This window comes from Seriola dumerili, unplaced genomic scaffold (assembly GCF_002260705.1).
Source record: "Seriola dumerili isolate Sdu_G_001 unplaced genomic scaffold, Sdu_1.0 BDQW01000068.1, whole genome shotgun sequence".
Taxonomy (NCBI): domain Eukaryota; kingdom Metazoa; phylum Chordata; class Actinopteri; order Carangiformes; family Carangidae; genus Seriola; species Seriola dumerili.
The window spans coordinates 9,149,758-9,165,624 of NW_019174323.1; the positions used below are offsets into that span (position 1 = coordinate 9,149,758).

General features: G+C 41.2%; 2 protein-coding genes and 1 long non-coding RNA gene across 4 annotated transcripts; all 3 read left to right on the forward strand.

The window, feature by feature from the left end:
• The first annotated feature begins 330 nt into the window (after nt 1-330).
• On the forward strand, nt 331-4,382 carry LOC111219609 (FERM domain-containing protein 6-like). The gene is made up of 12 exons (XM_022742323.1): nt 331-402; nt 1,097-1,187; nt 1,424-1,503; nt 1,674-1,732; nt 1,930-2,134; nt 2,231-2,386; nt 2,713-2,778; nt 2,927-2,995; nt 3,102-3,276; nt 3,655-3,831; nt 4,006-4,089; nt 4,363-4,382. The coding sequence occupies exons 1-12, from the start codon at nt 331-333 to the stop codon at nt 4,380-4,382; spliced, it is 1,254 nt and encodes a 417-aa protein (XP_022598044.1).
• On the forward strand, nt 4,057-4,425 carry LOC111220399. The gene is made up of 3 exons (XR_002665059.1): nt 4,057-4,134; nt 4,254-4,276; nt 4,363-4,425. It is a non-coding gene; the product is annotated as an uncharacterized LOC111220399 (long non-coding RNA).
• A 700-nt stretch (nt 4,426-5,125) lies between these two features.
• On the forward strand, nt 5,126-11,758 carry ghdc (GH3 domain containing). Of its 2 annotated transcripts, none has more exons than XM_022743560.1 (11): nt 5,126-5,322; nt 5,513-5,815; nt 6,716-6,912; nt 7,025-7,219; nt 7,415-7,534; nt 7,778-8,075; nt 8,718-8,907; nt 9,245-9,316; nt 9,422-9,555; nt 9,660-9,748; nt 9,857-11,758. In XM_022743560.1, the coding sequence occupies exons 1-11, from the start codon at nt 5,238-5,240 to the stop codon at nt 10,076-10,078; spliced, it is 1,905 nt and encodes a 634-aa protein (XP_022599281.1). In that variant the 5' UTR covers nt 5,126-5,237; the 3' UTR covers nt 10,079-11,758. The 2 variants fall into 2 exon arrangements, with proteins under 2 accessions (XP_022599281.1, XP_022599283.1); XM_022743562.1 differs by having other exon boundaries at nt 5,525-5,815.
• The last annotated feature ends 4,109 nt before the right edge of the window (nt 11,759-15,867 follow it).

A 15,867-nucleotide genomic window follows, 5' to 3' on the forward strand; every position in this document is an offset into this window, starting at 1 on the left:
GTATATGATCATATATGACAGAGAAGAGCAGCAAATACTGAAACCAGAAAATGCTAAATGTGGTATTTTTGCTTGCTTGAAATTATTGATTGATTTTCAGTTTAATTGTCAAGTAATTTTGTTTCAATCAACTAATTGATTGATGGACTGATTGTTTCAGTTCTACAGTTAACTTCACAGATTAACTTGATGCCTGTTTGACAAAATACACCATATCATAAGTCAGTAGGTGTCAGGTCGAGGAGGGAGGGCTGACTTGCTTGTGAAGCCTGTGGGAGGACAGGAGGAGGATATATGGAGGACAGAGACGCACGGAAGCTTACTGTGACAATGAGGACCAAACAGAGGCGACAAGTGTGCATCCTTCTACCCAACAAGCAGCACCTGGACTGTACTGTCAGGGTGAGTGGCTGTCAAAGTCCTTTTATTGATTTGTTTCACTTTAATCCCGATGCATCATATACCCCAGATTAACTTTCCCACTTAAAGGCCTTTCTTCTATGCCAGAGTCAGGACATGGACCACCCTGCTTTGGGTTTGGGAATTGGGTTTTTGAAGACGGGTACTGTTTATCTTACTTGGTTGTATAGTTCAGGACTGTGCTTGAGCTTAATTATTCTAATGCAAAAATTGAAATATTGAGTATCTGTTTCAGTATCTGTTCAAATTCTGCACTGAGCAGACTGGATCTGCCTTTCAAGAGTATTTTGACCATGCGAATGGAAACATTCGTAAAATCCCTGAACTCTCTCAATAAGGGCTGACATCTTTTTAACAGAGGATGGTTGAGCTAATGGTAAGAACACATAAATGCTTCAAATCAGAGTGTTCAGCTCAACCCAATACGCGAAACGAAATAATGAAATGATTGAATATTCAAATAATAATAATCAAATAATAATAATAACTGAATATCTGATTTTACAGTTTCTGTAATCAAGGAGTCATCTCCATCATGTCAGCATTGGACAAAACAACTGTCTGATACCTAATAATGAGAAAAATACTGTATCAGTGTGAACCCAAAACTCACAGGTTAGACTCGGAGCCACGTAGCTCTTGTGTGTGTCCCATTCTTATTGAGTGTGTTTTTCAGGTAAAAGCCAGAAGCCGTGAGGTGTTGACCAGTGTGTTGAGGCAGCTTGGCGTCAGTGATCTCCAGGTCTTCAGCCTGGCTGTTCTCAGAGGTCAGTCACTGTCTGTGTGGGCGTCAAGTGAAAATGTTTACACTTCATCTATTGAGGAATGCTGAGACTTAGGGAGGCTGCTCGTAATGAATGCACTTGTTCTCTTATCAGCCTGTGAAGTTAAAAATGACATTAATTATTTGCTAATTGCTTGAATACTAATAAAACTGTTCCCAGTATTACCCTTGGACTTGATGTTGATCTATGTTCCTTGAATGTGTGTGTTTTTTCCTCAGATAATGAATATCTCTTTCTGGATTTGGACCAAAAGCTGAGCAAGTATTTTGGCAAAAGATGGAGCAGAGGCTCCAGAACAGTGAGTTTTTTTCTTTTTCTTTTTTATTATCTCACAACTTAATGAGCATCAGGTCTTTGTTACATGAATTTTGTTTGTGTCTTCAAATATTAACTAGACTGCTTAGAAAACTCTTAAAATGAGTAATATAGCTCTTTGACTCTGTTAAAGTATTTATTCTAACTTTTCAGGTCCCATTCATCGTATTCCTGAGGGTGCAGTATTATGTGGAGAATGGGCTGCTAATATTGTGAGTTGGTCTCCCAAATACAAATCATAAATGTCGTGCCCTCTGCACAGGCCACTGTATAATCATACAATCAACATAACATTATGTTTTCTTATTTATTATTTCATGAGCTGCTGATCAGTGAAATGAAATGACGGCTCACAAAACCTCCATGAAACAAAGATGACCTTTGTGACCCGATCTCCGCTTTGTTTCAGGAGCAGCAAAGTACAGCAGCTCTACTACACTGAGCTGAGGCAGAAGGCGCTGCGCTCACAGAGCCGCCATCAGGAAGCTTTGTTTTTCCAGCTGGCAGCGTCTGCGCTTCAGGCTGAAGTCGGAGATCTGCAGAGAGAGGAGGAGAAAAGACAGGAGAGAAAACACAGATGTTACTTTCTTCCTGAAGATTACTTCCCCTCCTGGGTAAAAAAATAAATAAATAAATAAATAAATAAGTGTGACACTTTAAACCTAACCTTAGAAATCATATTAATTTTATGTGCATGTTTGCGTGCTCAGCTGATAAAGCGTCGTGGACGAGACTACCTGCTCCAGCACTGCCCTGTGTTGCACGGTGAGCTGAGAGGCGTGTCACGTAGCCAAGCTATCCTGCAGTTTATAAAAGAGGCCAGCAGCCTGCAGGATGGACTGGTCACCTTCTACAGGATGAGACAGGTCAGACTGCACCGACTCACGCTCAGCATTTAAATTAGCTGAGGAAAACCACCAGAAATGGGCCCTAATAACCATAAAAGCACTGGTCCTATTATAATGAAACTCAGTCATGCTGAATTATTTGTTTATCTGACTTATCTTGTTCATTTATACAAATTTGTTCCGATGCCTGGCATGAGAAAAGAGCTGAGTATCACTTGTTTGGCCTCATCGTGGCTCATCCTGCATTTCTGCACATATTGAAGTGAGGAAACACACTCTCTGCTGCAGCATCTGTTTTATGAGCTCATGTTTTATATTTTAAACTCTGCTTCTTTTATGTGCAGGAGAAAAAGGAGCTGAGAAGTTCAATCCTTCTTGGTGTGGCAGTGAAAGGAGTCCGTATTTATCAGGTGGGTCCTCCTCAGTTAGGGAATTCATTTTGGCACATGCACATTAATCCATGAAGGGTTTGACTCGTAGATGTAAATTAAATTCTCTGGAAAAGTGAGTTGAGATGGCTTGTATTATAAATGTGAACTGATTTTGATTTTTCTCAAGGGGGTGGAGGGGAAACTGTGTCTGTTGTATGATTTTTCCTGGACCAATATTGACCGCTTCACTTTCCAGGTTGGTCCTAAGAACATCATACGCCCCTATGCATAGTTATATCCACAGAAACTTGCATATTGACACCTGTACGAGCTTTGGTCTTGACCTTTCTGTTGCTTTCCAGGGCAGCAGGTTTGAAATCGCTGCAGTCGGCTCTCTGTGCCTCCCGAAGCTGGTGTATTACACTCACTCAGCCTTCCACTCCAAACACGTCCTGAAGCACCTCAGTGATAGTCACGGGCTCTGCGTCACCACCAGAGATGCAGTCAACTACATCCAACAGCTGGAAGACATGCAGGGTCAGCAGGCTCATCCTACTCTGCTCCAACACCTCAGGGTTTTCTTTTTGTCGTACATGTCCGTGAGGTAACAGCCTCCGTATTCTAGGCCAAGTGTTTGCAATATAAATCAGTGATAAATCCTTTTGTCACTATTTCAGACTCATCACAGACTCCTTTATGCCTCCTCTCAATAGGTTTTGTCATTCCAGTGAGAACATCCTATCATATTGTCCTTGGGAAAACCCTGCAAAGAATATTAATCTGACCCCAAGCTACAACAGTATTGAAAACAAGCAATGAAAATAGAACAATATGGGACCTTTAAACTGTTTCTTACATAATCACAAGCCAAAGGTGTCTCTTTCTTTTTTTTTCTTTTTTGCTGTGTATCTGCAGCCAGTCAGTTCTACAAAGAGGCGTACATCTGTGACATGGCACGCTTAAGACAGACACTTCAAAGCGGCAGCCTCACATCCTCAATGTCTGACTGCAGCGTTGCAGTGATAACAAGCACAGCCTGGTCCAAAGAGGAGGAGGAGGAGGAGGAGGAGGAAGATGAAGGCTCTGTCACAGGTTAGCTGAGAAGAAAATATCCATGATCAAATATGTTTGGCAGCTACTTCCCATCTTGTATATTCTATACCACAAAAGGTTTCTTAGAATACACAATGAATGATAATGTAGATAAATAAGCTGAAAATCAACAGTGCACATTGAGCATCTCTGTGTTTATGTTTGTTGTGGCAGAGTTTGAGTGGTGCATCGATGAACCAGAGGAGGTTTTTGTTGACAACCCAGCTGAAGTGTCCTGGCTAGCTGAGCTGGTCCATGGTGCGTCTGTCGATGGACCCTTGGTGTTACCCTTTACTTGGGCAGGTTGGTCTAAAAAAAAAAAAAAAAAAAGCAAAGACATCTAAACATCATCTAAAATAATCACAACCATGTGTTTATTAATTCATGCACACAACATAATTTATGTCCTCTTTCATGATCAGCTGTCACCGTGGAAATGAAACAGGTGAGCGAACTGCAGATCTCTCTGACTGATCATTTCCAGCACAGACCAGCATCAAAGGTTTCAGTGTTGTCTCTGATCTTTTGCAGGTTCTGAGGAGGAGAGCTGATGAAGGGGTTTCAGTGGACTAATGTACTGCCAGCGGCAAGAAGGACTTATTACATGTTTTGCAGCTCAGGACAATACTGCTGATATTAATGCCCTGATGCTAACATTGCTTTTCAAATTAGTAATCACAGACCAGACAAATCCTGTGCCTAATGCATAAATTATAATCATAATTACTGTATAGTTTCAGTGCAGCATTAGCTCAGTTCCTTTATCATCAAATTATACAACATATATAAATGAAAATGAAACTAATATCAATAACAGTAAAAATATTTATATATTGTATATATAATATGGTAATATGTACTGATTTTAACTTTAGGTACCAAGGATTTACCTAAATTTATAAAGAGAACATGACATTAATCTCGATTGTTGTCGTTGTTATTGATGATTTTTCTAAAATAGATTACTACTTTTAGCGTGACATCATGACCAATTCGGATAGAATTTTTGAGTTATGTTTGCTTGTTTGTTTTTGTCTTTTTATTTCAATGGTTCTGTAGAGCCATAGACTGTATATAAAGATCTTATCATATATCTTCTATATAATATAATATATGATAATATAATTCATAAAATAACAAAATAATACTGATATATGATGGAAAGTAACATCTATATATATATAAATCTTATAAATATCTTTATTAACAGCACACGTGGAGAACAGATTGGCAAACGTCATCGTATAGTCAACCAATCAGTGACAGCTTGTGACCAAAACACGGAAGAAGCTCAAACAGTGGCGAGAGCAAAAGTTAAGACTCTTCCTTTGACACATAAATGCAGCCTAAACGTTATTATATTCAGTTAAAACAGCAGAAAGACTAGGTCACAACGTTTTGTCTAGATGGCTGTGTCCTGGTTTCGTGTTGCTGTGCCCCTGTGTTTTGCGGTTTTATCGTTTGCAGTCGCCATCGTTGGACAGAAGCAGGGTAAGTGGATTCAATATGATGAAGCTGAATGTGTGAAATGATGCAAAATGTCGCTGTAACAGTGTCCTGGAGCAGCAGCAGTGTACAGTTGTCCGTCTTGTCTGTAGGTAAAACAGGTAACGCATGTAATATAGACTAATAGCGCCCCCACCTGGCGCCTTTTCCGTTTGTGTTCCTTGTGTAACACCAGGGCTGTTCACAGGGATGCCGCCTCCTCTGCCTGTAGCCCTCGGTGTTTGTTCCCTGGCCGGGATGGCACTTGTTTGGAGGGACATTAGCTCGAAGATGAAGGGTGACAACCGGACGTTAAGCGGTCTTCTGAGTCAGTATCTGGGGGTGAAGGCTTTGGGCTGGCTGGGCAGACGACAGAGAAAGAAACTTGAATCCGACACGCTCAATGTGAAACGAGTCCAGGAGGAGACGCTGCTGAAGCGCCTGAGTAAAAACGCAAACACATGTTATGGAAGACAGTTTGACTTCTGCTCGATCAAAGGTAAGAAACGAAATAAGATTGTGGAAATGAACTGTTCCAGGCGTGTGGGCATTTGGTTGTAAAACCAGCTCTCACGCAGATTTGTCCTCTGACTTACTGTGATGTAAGGTTGTGTGTTGCTTATATATGGTCAGAGTCTATAGGCTGCACGGCAGTCAATGACAGCAGGGCAGGAAACAGGATTTTACCGAGGTCAAGGCACTTGAAGTCTTTAAAAAGTGAAAAATGCCTGTCAATTCCTCTGAGCTCAAGGCAATGTTTACATATTTCATATTTCATTAGACAGTCGTTCAAAAATACGTTTATTTACTTTGACCTGACAAGAAATGTGTCAAATTCTCACATTTCAGTAGCTGGAACCACCATTTTAGTTAAAAATTGGCTAAAAAGATTAACAGACTATCAGAATATAAATACATTTATTTATTTCAATTTAGATTCATTCAGCTGTTAAATTAATTAATATCTTCAAATTGCATGTTTTATCCAAAAATGAGCAAACAGAGCCGGAATCCCATATAAGATGCTAATTCTTCAAATGTTTCAAATTCATAAAAGTCCTGCCTGTAAAAATATGCATGAAGATCATTCTGACTATAATGCTGTCAAACCCATGGGGAATTAAATGATCTAAGATAAAGCTGTGGGTCACTTGAAGAAGCTTTATGAAGACATGAACATTGTAGTTAATTCTTGACCTTGGTAACAGTATTTATGATTGTATAATTTCAACTCAAAGGTCCAATTACTTGCTCTCTCTGAGCTTTTAACCTCATTTCATGGTCTTCATCAGCGAAGTGAAGATTACAAAATGATAAAATGCGGAAATCAAAATAATCTCTGAGCAAACTTTACTTGAGTTTAAACTGGTTGTTCACAGTTACACTGACGTTGTTTCAGACAGTGCAACCTTCCGGGCACGTCACCCCATCACCACATACGAGCACTACCGAGAGCTCATCAGACACATCGCTGCAGGAGAGGAGAAGGTGATCATTGCTGAGAAGCCGCTGATCCTGGCAATGACCTCTGGGACGTCAGGAGCCAGCGCCATGCTGCTCAGCACCAAAGACACCAACACTGAGTTCTTCCTGCAGGTGAAGCCACTGCTTGGTCTTGATGATGTGTTGGCCCTGTTGCAGCCTGTGTTGTGCTACTGTCCATATAAAACTATGATAATAACAATTTTTATTTGTGTGTTTCCACCAGGGAGTGAGTGTGTGTTTGAATGCCATGCGTCAGGCATTCCCTGCGACCGACAGCCTCCAGCGCACAACCAAGTTCTTCTACACACCTACTTTTCGCCAGTCTGAGGCCGGCATTCCCATTGGACCAAACTCATCTACACCAGCCTCCTCCCGCCAGATGCTGAACCTCTACACCACCCCAGCGCCTGCCTTTGAGGTACAATAAACATATTGATTAGTCTGGGCGTTACGTCTTCGCCCCGTGATGAAAGATTTACGGTGTGTGATTAACACTTCAAGGTTTTAGTCGTTACTGAACATTGTTTTTATGGTTTGCTTTTGGTTTGCATGCAGAACTTAATTCAATTTCCTAATGACTTCCAACTAAACTGTACTGTACCTGTCTCTGAAGGTTCCCAGTGAGAAGGACACACTCTACCTGCACCTTCTTTTTGCTCTGAAAGATCCCAGTGTGGGAACGCTGGAGTCGAACTTTGCCTCCACGGTTTTCTATGCTTTCAGTGCCCTGCAGGTACTGCATCGTTCACGTCACGATTTATTAAAGGTTGCATGTCATGTATAAACATTTTATGTGTTTTTTTACATCATGCTATTCTCTACTTGATTAAATTCATGTAGGAAACTGGAAAATGTTACAGAAAATAATAAGAAACAAAAAAAAAAAAAAAAAAAAATTTAGTTCATAATTGTAAAATCAATGATACCATTTCAAAATGTAATTTCTATCTGATCTCTCTCCCTCTCTGTCCTGTAGGATCGTTGGCAGGAGCTTGTGGAGGACATTGAACGAGGAAAGGTCAGCGGTGCTCTGGCTCTCGAGCCCAAAGTGAGGGCCGGGCTTGAAGCTCTGATGAAGCCAGACCCAGAAAGAGCCGCTCAGCTCCGGGCCCACTTCCAGGACGGCTTCAGGGGGATCGCCAAGCGGCTGTGGCCTCACCTCCACCTGGTGCTGGCGGTGGACTCAGGCTCCAATCAGATCTACGGGGAAATGTTGAGGGAGAATTACTGCCAGGGAATTCCTTTCTACTCTCCCTTTTATGCTGCTACTGAAGGTAAGAACCATTATGCAACCCTGGACACTACTGTGGGAACAGCTGGTGTAAATGACAAAGTCAAGTCAGTTTTGATGGTAGGGTGGCCAGGAAATTTCTGTCTGACATAGCATGTGGAAGGTGCGTGTCCTACTTTACTGCCCACATGAGTTCGCATAATCCACGGTCAAGCAAATTGCGCATTAAATATATATTAAACAGAATGACAGTAAGTAAATTGCTTTACACACAGCAGGACTCTTCAGTTAAGTTGTTAAAAGTTAAAATTCAGTGATTTCCAGTTGCGTTATTTTTAGTCATTTACCATATAAAGTAGTTTTGCTGGCTGCAGATTCACAGATGCAAATGAGTTGTGTGTGTTTTCTTCATTGTCAGTCGATAAAGAGATTAACGATGCCACTTTTGGCTGTTATAACTTCTGATGACAGTTTATAATTTAACTGATTAATCGTTTAATCAAAAATAAAACGTCAACATCATTAGTTTTGGTCTCAACAGAAGAGAGAGATCTCTGAGGTTAAATCGAGGTCTGAGCATGAATGACTGATGGCACCAATTAAAAGATTTTTCGGATTATTATTTCTATATTTACAAGTTATAAAGTCATCCATCAGCTTTAACTGAATGTATGGGCCCCTCCAGGTCTAATAGGGGTGAACCTGTGGCCTCAGGAGACAAGCAGACGCTATCTGCTGTGTCCTCGCTCCATGTTCTGTGAGTTCCTGCCCGAGAGCAGCCTGGAGGAGGAGACGCCTCACACCCTGCTGATGGAGGAGGTGAAGGAGGGACAAAACTACGAACTTGTCATTACAAACGCTTCAGGACTCTTCAGGTACGAAATTTTTTTTTTTTACATGGCGTAGTGAAACATCTATCTATCTGCCTGAATTATACAGAGGCTTGTTTGCTCTGATTTTAAAGGGTTAATTGTCAATCAAGTGCCCTTCGGTTCTGTGAATGAAATTATGTCCCATGATTGCTTTGTGTTATTGGTTTAGTGATGTGTTGTCACTTCACTGCAATCTATCATGACAGATTCAGAATGATAAAGCTAATGTCAAGATTTGTGATCTGGCTCCATCAGACAATCTGATATACAATTAGAATTGAACATTATAACTAACTGTTACAGCTACATAAGTGACACTGGTATTTTGCTGTTTTCACAGATATCGCGTTGGAGACATTGTGAAAGTAGTTGGGTTCCATAATCAGTGCCCCATCGTTGAGTTTCAGTACAGGTACAGTATGGCAGTACAAATTAATGCAAGTGTATCATCTCATACTCATGCATGTGTGCTTAGGTAAATGTTAAATGTTTTCTCCCTGCCTCTGTCTCCTGCCAGACGTGGCCAGATGTTGAACGTTCGAGGGGAGAAGGTGACTGAAGTGTTGTTCCTTGATGCTCTGAAGAAAGCTGTTGCTCAGTGGCCAGGAGCTCAGCTGGTCGACTACTGCTGCGCTGAGAGTGGCATCCTGGGTAAGACGTCTCGATTATGCCACTCGGTCATATCAGCATTTGTAATCTGTGAGTGTTGATTCAGTTTGCGCTGTAATGAATCTCACTTCACTGTGGTGTTGTAGGAGATTCAATAGGCGGCTCAGATCCTCATTACCAGGTGTTTGTAGAGCTGAAAGGTGTGAGGAACCTCACAGAGGAACAACGATACAAGGTAAGACAATCCGAGAAAGCAGCAAAAATACACAGCATGCCCGCACTTTATTATAAAATCACTCTTTATTGTTTTTCTCTGAATGCTGTCTTCTCTCCTTCCTCCCAGCTGGACATCTCTCTCCAGCAGGACTCGGCTGTCTACAAGTCTTTCCGTATCAAAGGCAGCATCGGACCAATGAGGGTGCAGCTGGTGGCGGATGGTGCGTTCAAGGAGCTTCGTAAGCAGATGATGGCCTACTCAAACACATCACCCAACACTTTCAAAATGCACCGGGTGCTGCGCAGGAAAGAATACGCTGATTTCTTATTGGGAAAAACGGTTTCCTGAAGCCTCCTGTTGTGGGGAAAGAGATAAAGCTTGTGACTCTGGCTGTGGTGAGCACCGACTGACTGACATGTCTCTGGTTTTTTATCAACTTTTCATCAAGGAGTTGGTGAATTGTGCCTTTGGCAACCGTTAAAGACAAAAACACATCATCCATTTATGCCAATTAAAAATGTTCATTTGACTGATGTATTTTCTCCACCATATTTATAATTTTTATTAAAGGGTGCTGTTAAACTGTTACTATAGCTTTGTTTTATGATCCTCATCTCTCCTCCATGACAGTCAGAGTTAAACCATATGCAGTGTATATACTGTACCAAAGATTTATGAGTGAAGTTATGAGTGAAAAACTGCTACATAAATGAATCTAACCAGGTTTCATTTTGTTGCCTTATAACAGGTGGCTGATATTCTTGAGGAAAAAGTGTTTTAGTTTTGTGTTGTGACGGTTTTTGCAGCAGCTAGAGAAAAAGCAAAATGAACATTAGAAAACTCTCCACTAACTTTGCTCAAGTTTAACATTTACATTGCTACATATTTTTTAAATATTACCCTTTCAATAGATCCCATCTGGTGCAACATCTGAGAAGATTTTCATGTAAAAATAAACCTTATTTGCATAAATCTTGGAGTGGGGCTGCAAAGCAGCAGAGAAAAGCATCTTAAGCCCTTTAACTCCGAAACTTTGTATTTCCACAAGTAAAATCCTGCTGTAGGTTATGGCCTCTTATACTGTAAATGATAAATAAAAATCTGAAAGTGAAATACTGTACAGGATTTCACCTCATCAGGAACAAGCCTATGAAATCTGGACTCACTAGCATTACATGTTTTGTCCCTTTTTGTGTCCTCTTGCAGAGAGTGGGTGCCGTATGCTGGGAAAAGTAAGCATGCAATTTGCAGTTTATTGTAATGACTTTATATCATGTCTTGGAGCTGAAAATTATTATTGCATTTGTCTCCAGAACTGTTCCTTCATCTTAATAAGCTCTCCCTTTGGAATCACAATATCCAGATAATTTAAATTTGCCAGCTTTCTTTCAGAGCCTCCTGCAGCTAGCTGCTAATTTCTGCCCATTTTGAGCCCAGAGGATCATTCAGATTAGAAGTTCTGTTGCTTCTTGTTGGCTGGCAGAAAACACGCTAGCTGGTGTGGGTTTTATTTACCTTTCACCATCTGACCAACTACCGTACTCATATTTACAAATGATACCAGTCCCAGGATTTTATCGTCAGCCACTAGAGGGGGCTAGTCTCATGTGTAAGACATAAGACATTTGTGCTGTCAGGCTTCAGGCGGCCAGATTCACTACTTATTTGTGTTATCATCCCCTTTCTCTAAGCTGGATTCTTGATCATATCTCTGTTAGTGCCTTTAGGGTGAAGCCTGTCACTGTAAGTCAACCAAACATAAAACCAGAGGCAAGCAAGAGTCTGAACAACAGTTTACTCAAGTGCAAATGCAGAATAATGGAGATTTTTATACGTTTTTTATATTTAGATGACATGTAGTTTGGACTTTGCTAACTTCAACATTACTGTATTTAATAAAAATTTTATCCCAACTGCACTTCTAGTCAAACATTTATCATGTTGTCAAAGAAAAATTGCAGCTAAACACTGAACAAGCCCCTTTCTGAAAGTCTGTAAGTCTCATGTGTTGTTGCATGGCTCACTCCTTCCCTGCAGGTCTCTCCGCTCACAAAGTGGGCTAATATTTTTAGTAATGTCCCATTTCAGCAGAGATTTGACACTGCTCTGGCTTTATTTTGGCTTCATAGTGTGATCAGACCGAAGCATAAAAAGCTAAATTTACCTCATCGAAGCTCAGACCAAATGGGCCTCTTCATGAGATGGTGACGCCAAGGAAGAGAGGCTGAGAGGCTGTTTTCCCTCTCTGGAGGTTTTAAAGGGTTTAACCTGTAGTTACCTGAGGAAGTGAGAGTCTCTTATCTTCCTCACGTTCACCAGCACTTTCGAGGTCACAGGTTCATTGCCTATTGACTTATGAAGCTTGAACACAGACATTTATTAGCTTTAAAGAGCTGGAAGCACGAAAACGAAGACACTGAACTGTCGCTTTTCTTTGCCATTGTAATAGGTGAATATTGTGACGGTGCAAATTGTGTTGATTTTCAGACTTCAATGTCAGATGAAGGATCATTTTCATCCATAAGTCAAAAGATTCCCAAACTAATGAACGTAAAAATGCAGGAGTAAGTTACAAAACGTGCCTTATTGTCTCAGTCTGGCAAGATCGCACTTTGAAAATGTTATGTTTGAACAAAACAGGGACCTTAAATCATTTTTATGTGTTCGTGTACTTTTGTGAATTAATTTATTACAATTCAGTATGATAGTTTCTCAAAAATTTGAGTGACTGTGATAAATGGAATGAGGAGAAACTGTTTGTTGATGATGACACTGTTTTATTGTGAGAATATGATACAGAAATCAAGCGTGTTCCCAGTCATTTGATCCATGCTTTGACTTTGTTTTTTTAAATTTTATCATCATTACTTATTCTGGTTGTTTTCTAGTTGCTGTTGAGTGTCATGGTAGTGTGTCTTCCTCTGTCTGTCATCCACACAGGCCTAGAAGATTTGTGCACACACACACAAACACATAGAGCCTCTGTGCACATCTGCTCAGTCACAAGCTAATTCAGTATAAACAGCAGAGATTTGACAATGATGGGCTTGATTTCTCAATGGGTTTGCTGAGGGAAGGAGGACGTGTTTAATTGAGAGAAAGGATGTTGCATGTTGAGTGAATGATGCCGGATATAAAAGCTTATCTATCTTACAGTTTAAATCAGGATTAAGGCTGTGTTTTTTTCATTCAGGTTTAAAATGGTAAGAGTTTGTTTTGTAAATATCAATAAACAGCTGATTCGGTTTGAATTTCAAATTTGAATTTACCCTTTTTAAATCAAGTAATACCCCTCAGGTTTCATCTCCAGCAGACATTTAGACAAGCTAGGAACTATGGGAAATGTAGTTGGGATTGTATTTCACCTGGCTGCCTGTGCGTCACTCTGTCGTATTAGACTGTGGAGTAGATAGTGAGCATGTTTAATGGATTAGCCTCTTTATTAGAGACAAGCAGAGATGGATGAACTACAAGAAGACGGGACAATGAGAAGCCATTAAAAATAAATAGCAGTGAATGGCTGCCAGGGCTTGAATAGGATCCGAGAGGGGGAACAATACCCTGTTACAGTCTGCGAGACAGTCTTTTACTTTCACTGGTTGTCTTTTTTTCACCCCCTTTTTCTCCAAATGGAGCTCACCTGTGCAGCCTGATGGATGGATTAATTACTCTCTGCATTTTAATCACCTTTTCTCCACAGAATTTTCTGACTGACAGGATGTTAATGATGAGTTTACAAAGTGTCTTCTTCCCCACACAGAATCAGGATTTACTGAATTTCATCCAATTAGCATTTTAATTCATTTAAATTTCACATTAAATGTGTCCAGTGTGATTATCATTCACTTCTTTGACCTGGTTATTCTTAGAGATCTGCAGTTTGCTTCCAGGACTGTCAATCTAGATCCAATCCATACATACATTTTCACCCTAAAGATTACAAACTTCATTGTTGGCTGGAGGAAACGCCCACACAGCTGCCGAATCAGTTCAACTTTAGAAAGATTACCAATGCCCCCGCAAGAAACTTGTTCCTTTATATTTCTTTTCTCATCAGTTTTTGTTTACTTGTCTCCCAATTTGCATGACGTTACACTTGATGTATGGTCCAGGAAATGTATTGTAAAGATTTTTTTCTTTTTCTATGAGGGGCATAGAAATATTCCCGTTTCAAACCCAATATGTCACATGTAGCCTATTTCACATGCTCCTAAGTTTTGAAATGATATATTGTTGTAGAATCTCCTCTGCGTTTTCCTGCTCTGCTTTTTCCTCTAGCGGCTGGGTAAATCGATACAACCTCGACATCCTCAAGCTCCACATAAATCACAGTGATAATTCTGCGTCACAATTCAGTAAAACTCAGACCTTTACTTCTGCTGAAACCTCTCGTCACCGACTTTAAAATGAACAGAATTGTCTCAGTCTTCTGCCCATTTTCTAACCCTCTCCTGTCAAAAGCTGTAACATTTTAATATGGACAAATTATGTTAAAATATTGCATTTAAAACCTGTGCTGGACTCCCATCATTTAACATCTCAAAAACAAAAAGATCCATCTAATTATCAGGTTACCTTATGCAGTTTGCAAGCATTAACATTTAATGAGAATCACATTAATTACATTAATGGTAGGCTCATCTTTCCCTGATTCCTGTAAAATCTAATGAGATTACTGTTGACAAAGTTCATTTAAAATGGACAAGATATGTTTTAGGATAGACATCCCTATCTAGAGGTATTTCCCTCATCAGCTAAGCGGTGCTGTTTGCTTGGGTCAAAGTGAGCTGAGACACGACGTTTCTTTGGTGTGTTCAGCATCAAGTCCTCATGACAAACATCTCCAGGCTTATCCTTTTAATCCCCTCTTAGCGGCTTTCATCCCAGAGCTTTAATTCTCTCATGAGGATACTGTAGAGGCTGGGAGGGCAACAGAGACCAGCTCCATCCAGAAGAGACAAGTTTGAAACAGTCATATTCTAGGAATGGGATTTGAGGGCTACAGTCATTACAGCTCATGCAACTCCTTCACTCAGCAAAGTAGATGTAAAAGAAAAAATAAGTAAATGTGAATTACCCCACCCCTCCACCCCCCCACCCTCGATTTCACGTTTTCCCTTGAGTCAGACTCCCATGAGAGAACAGCACAATAGGACACAGTCCAACTGAATACAATAGGCTGCACTGACCGACATGCAGGTAATCCATCTTTCCTTGATTTGCAGACATCCACACAAAAGCCATGTGCTGATAGTAGCACTATGGGGTGTAATGGTGCTGTCACCTGCTCCAAAAGCATCCTCCCTCCCTCCTCCCTCCACCGCTCGCTTCCCGCTCCCACACCCTCTCTCCCTCTCTCTCCCTCTCTCTCTCTCTCTCTCTCTCTCTCTCTTTCTTTCTCTCTATCTCTCTATACCCCCGCCACAGATGAAAACAGGTCCCCACAGAGGATGCCAGCATCTCATTGGCTGGGATATCACAGGAGTGGAGGGAAGCAGGAGCAAGACAGACAGACAGAGGGAGGAGAGAGAGAGAGAGAGAGAGAGAGAGTAGCGAGTAGGGGAGAAAGCTCAAGAAGATGCAACTACTCTGCCACAGCATCCTGACAGAGCACTGAGCTGAGGGATGAGAGAGGTGTAGACACATGTTTTTTGTCTTGCAGATTCTCGGTCCCCTTCTAGATGGAAAACGCAGTGGACTTAAAGGATAACTTCCTCCACGTTGCTGCTGGAATGAGCTCTCGGGCTGAAAGGTGCAGACGAGCAACAGCTGGGCTGACAGATCTGAAGCTCTTTGGATGTCAGCGTCACCTGGACATGATCCCTCCTTGTTGACTGAGCAGCTGCTGGTGATTGCTACTGTTAATTTGTACTTATCTGAGCTGCCCACACCCGAACCCCTGCATTGTTGAAGTGAGCTATTTTAGTCTTCCCAGGCTGCACTATTGTCTTTGGGGGAGAGACGTCGCTTGGAGAAGGTTGGCTGCTTTTCCTGTAAATGTGTGTCTCCGCGGCTGCCACTGGACTGTCTCCCTCGAAGTCTCCTGCACCTGCTGAGAGCCCCTGGAAGCCACCTGCTCTGATTCTGGGATGGTGTGACCTCGAGCCAGCTGTTGGCCGTCCCACTTCTGGGTCAAG

What these genes read in the sequence shown, in the direction of transcription:
- LOC111219609 (XM_022742323.1), top strand. Translation starts at nt 331, where the DNA reads ATGAGGACCAAACAGAGGCGACAAGTGTGCATCCTTCTACCCAACAAG. An exon ending in AGATGAAGGCTCTGTCACAG is followed by an intron (nt 3,832 to 4,005) that starts GTTAGCTGAGAA and finishes TTGTTGTGGCAG; the next exon opens with AGTTTGAGTGGTGCATCGAT. An exon ending in GCTAGCTGAGCTGGTCCATG is followed by an intron (nt 4,090 to 4,362) that starts GTGCGTCTGTCG and finishes GATCTTTTGCAG; the next exon opens with GTTCTGAGGAGGAGAGCTGA.
- ghdc (XM_022743560.1), top strand. Translation starts at nt 5,238, where the DNA reads ATGGCTGTGTCCTGGTTTCGTGTTGCTGTGCCCCTGTGTTTTGCGGTT. An exon ending in ACACTGAGTTCTTCCTGCAG is followed by an intron (nt 6,913 to 7,024) that starts GTGAAGCCACTG and finishes TGTTTCCACCAG; the next exon opens with GGAGTGAGTGTGTGTTTGAA. An exon ending in CAGAGGAACAACGATACAAG is followed by an intron (nt 9,749 to 9,856) that starts GTAAGACAATCC and finishes CCTTCCTCCCAG; the next exon opens with CTGGACATCTCTCTCCAGCA.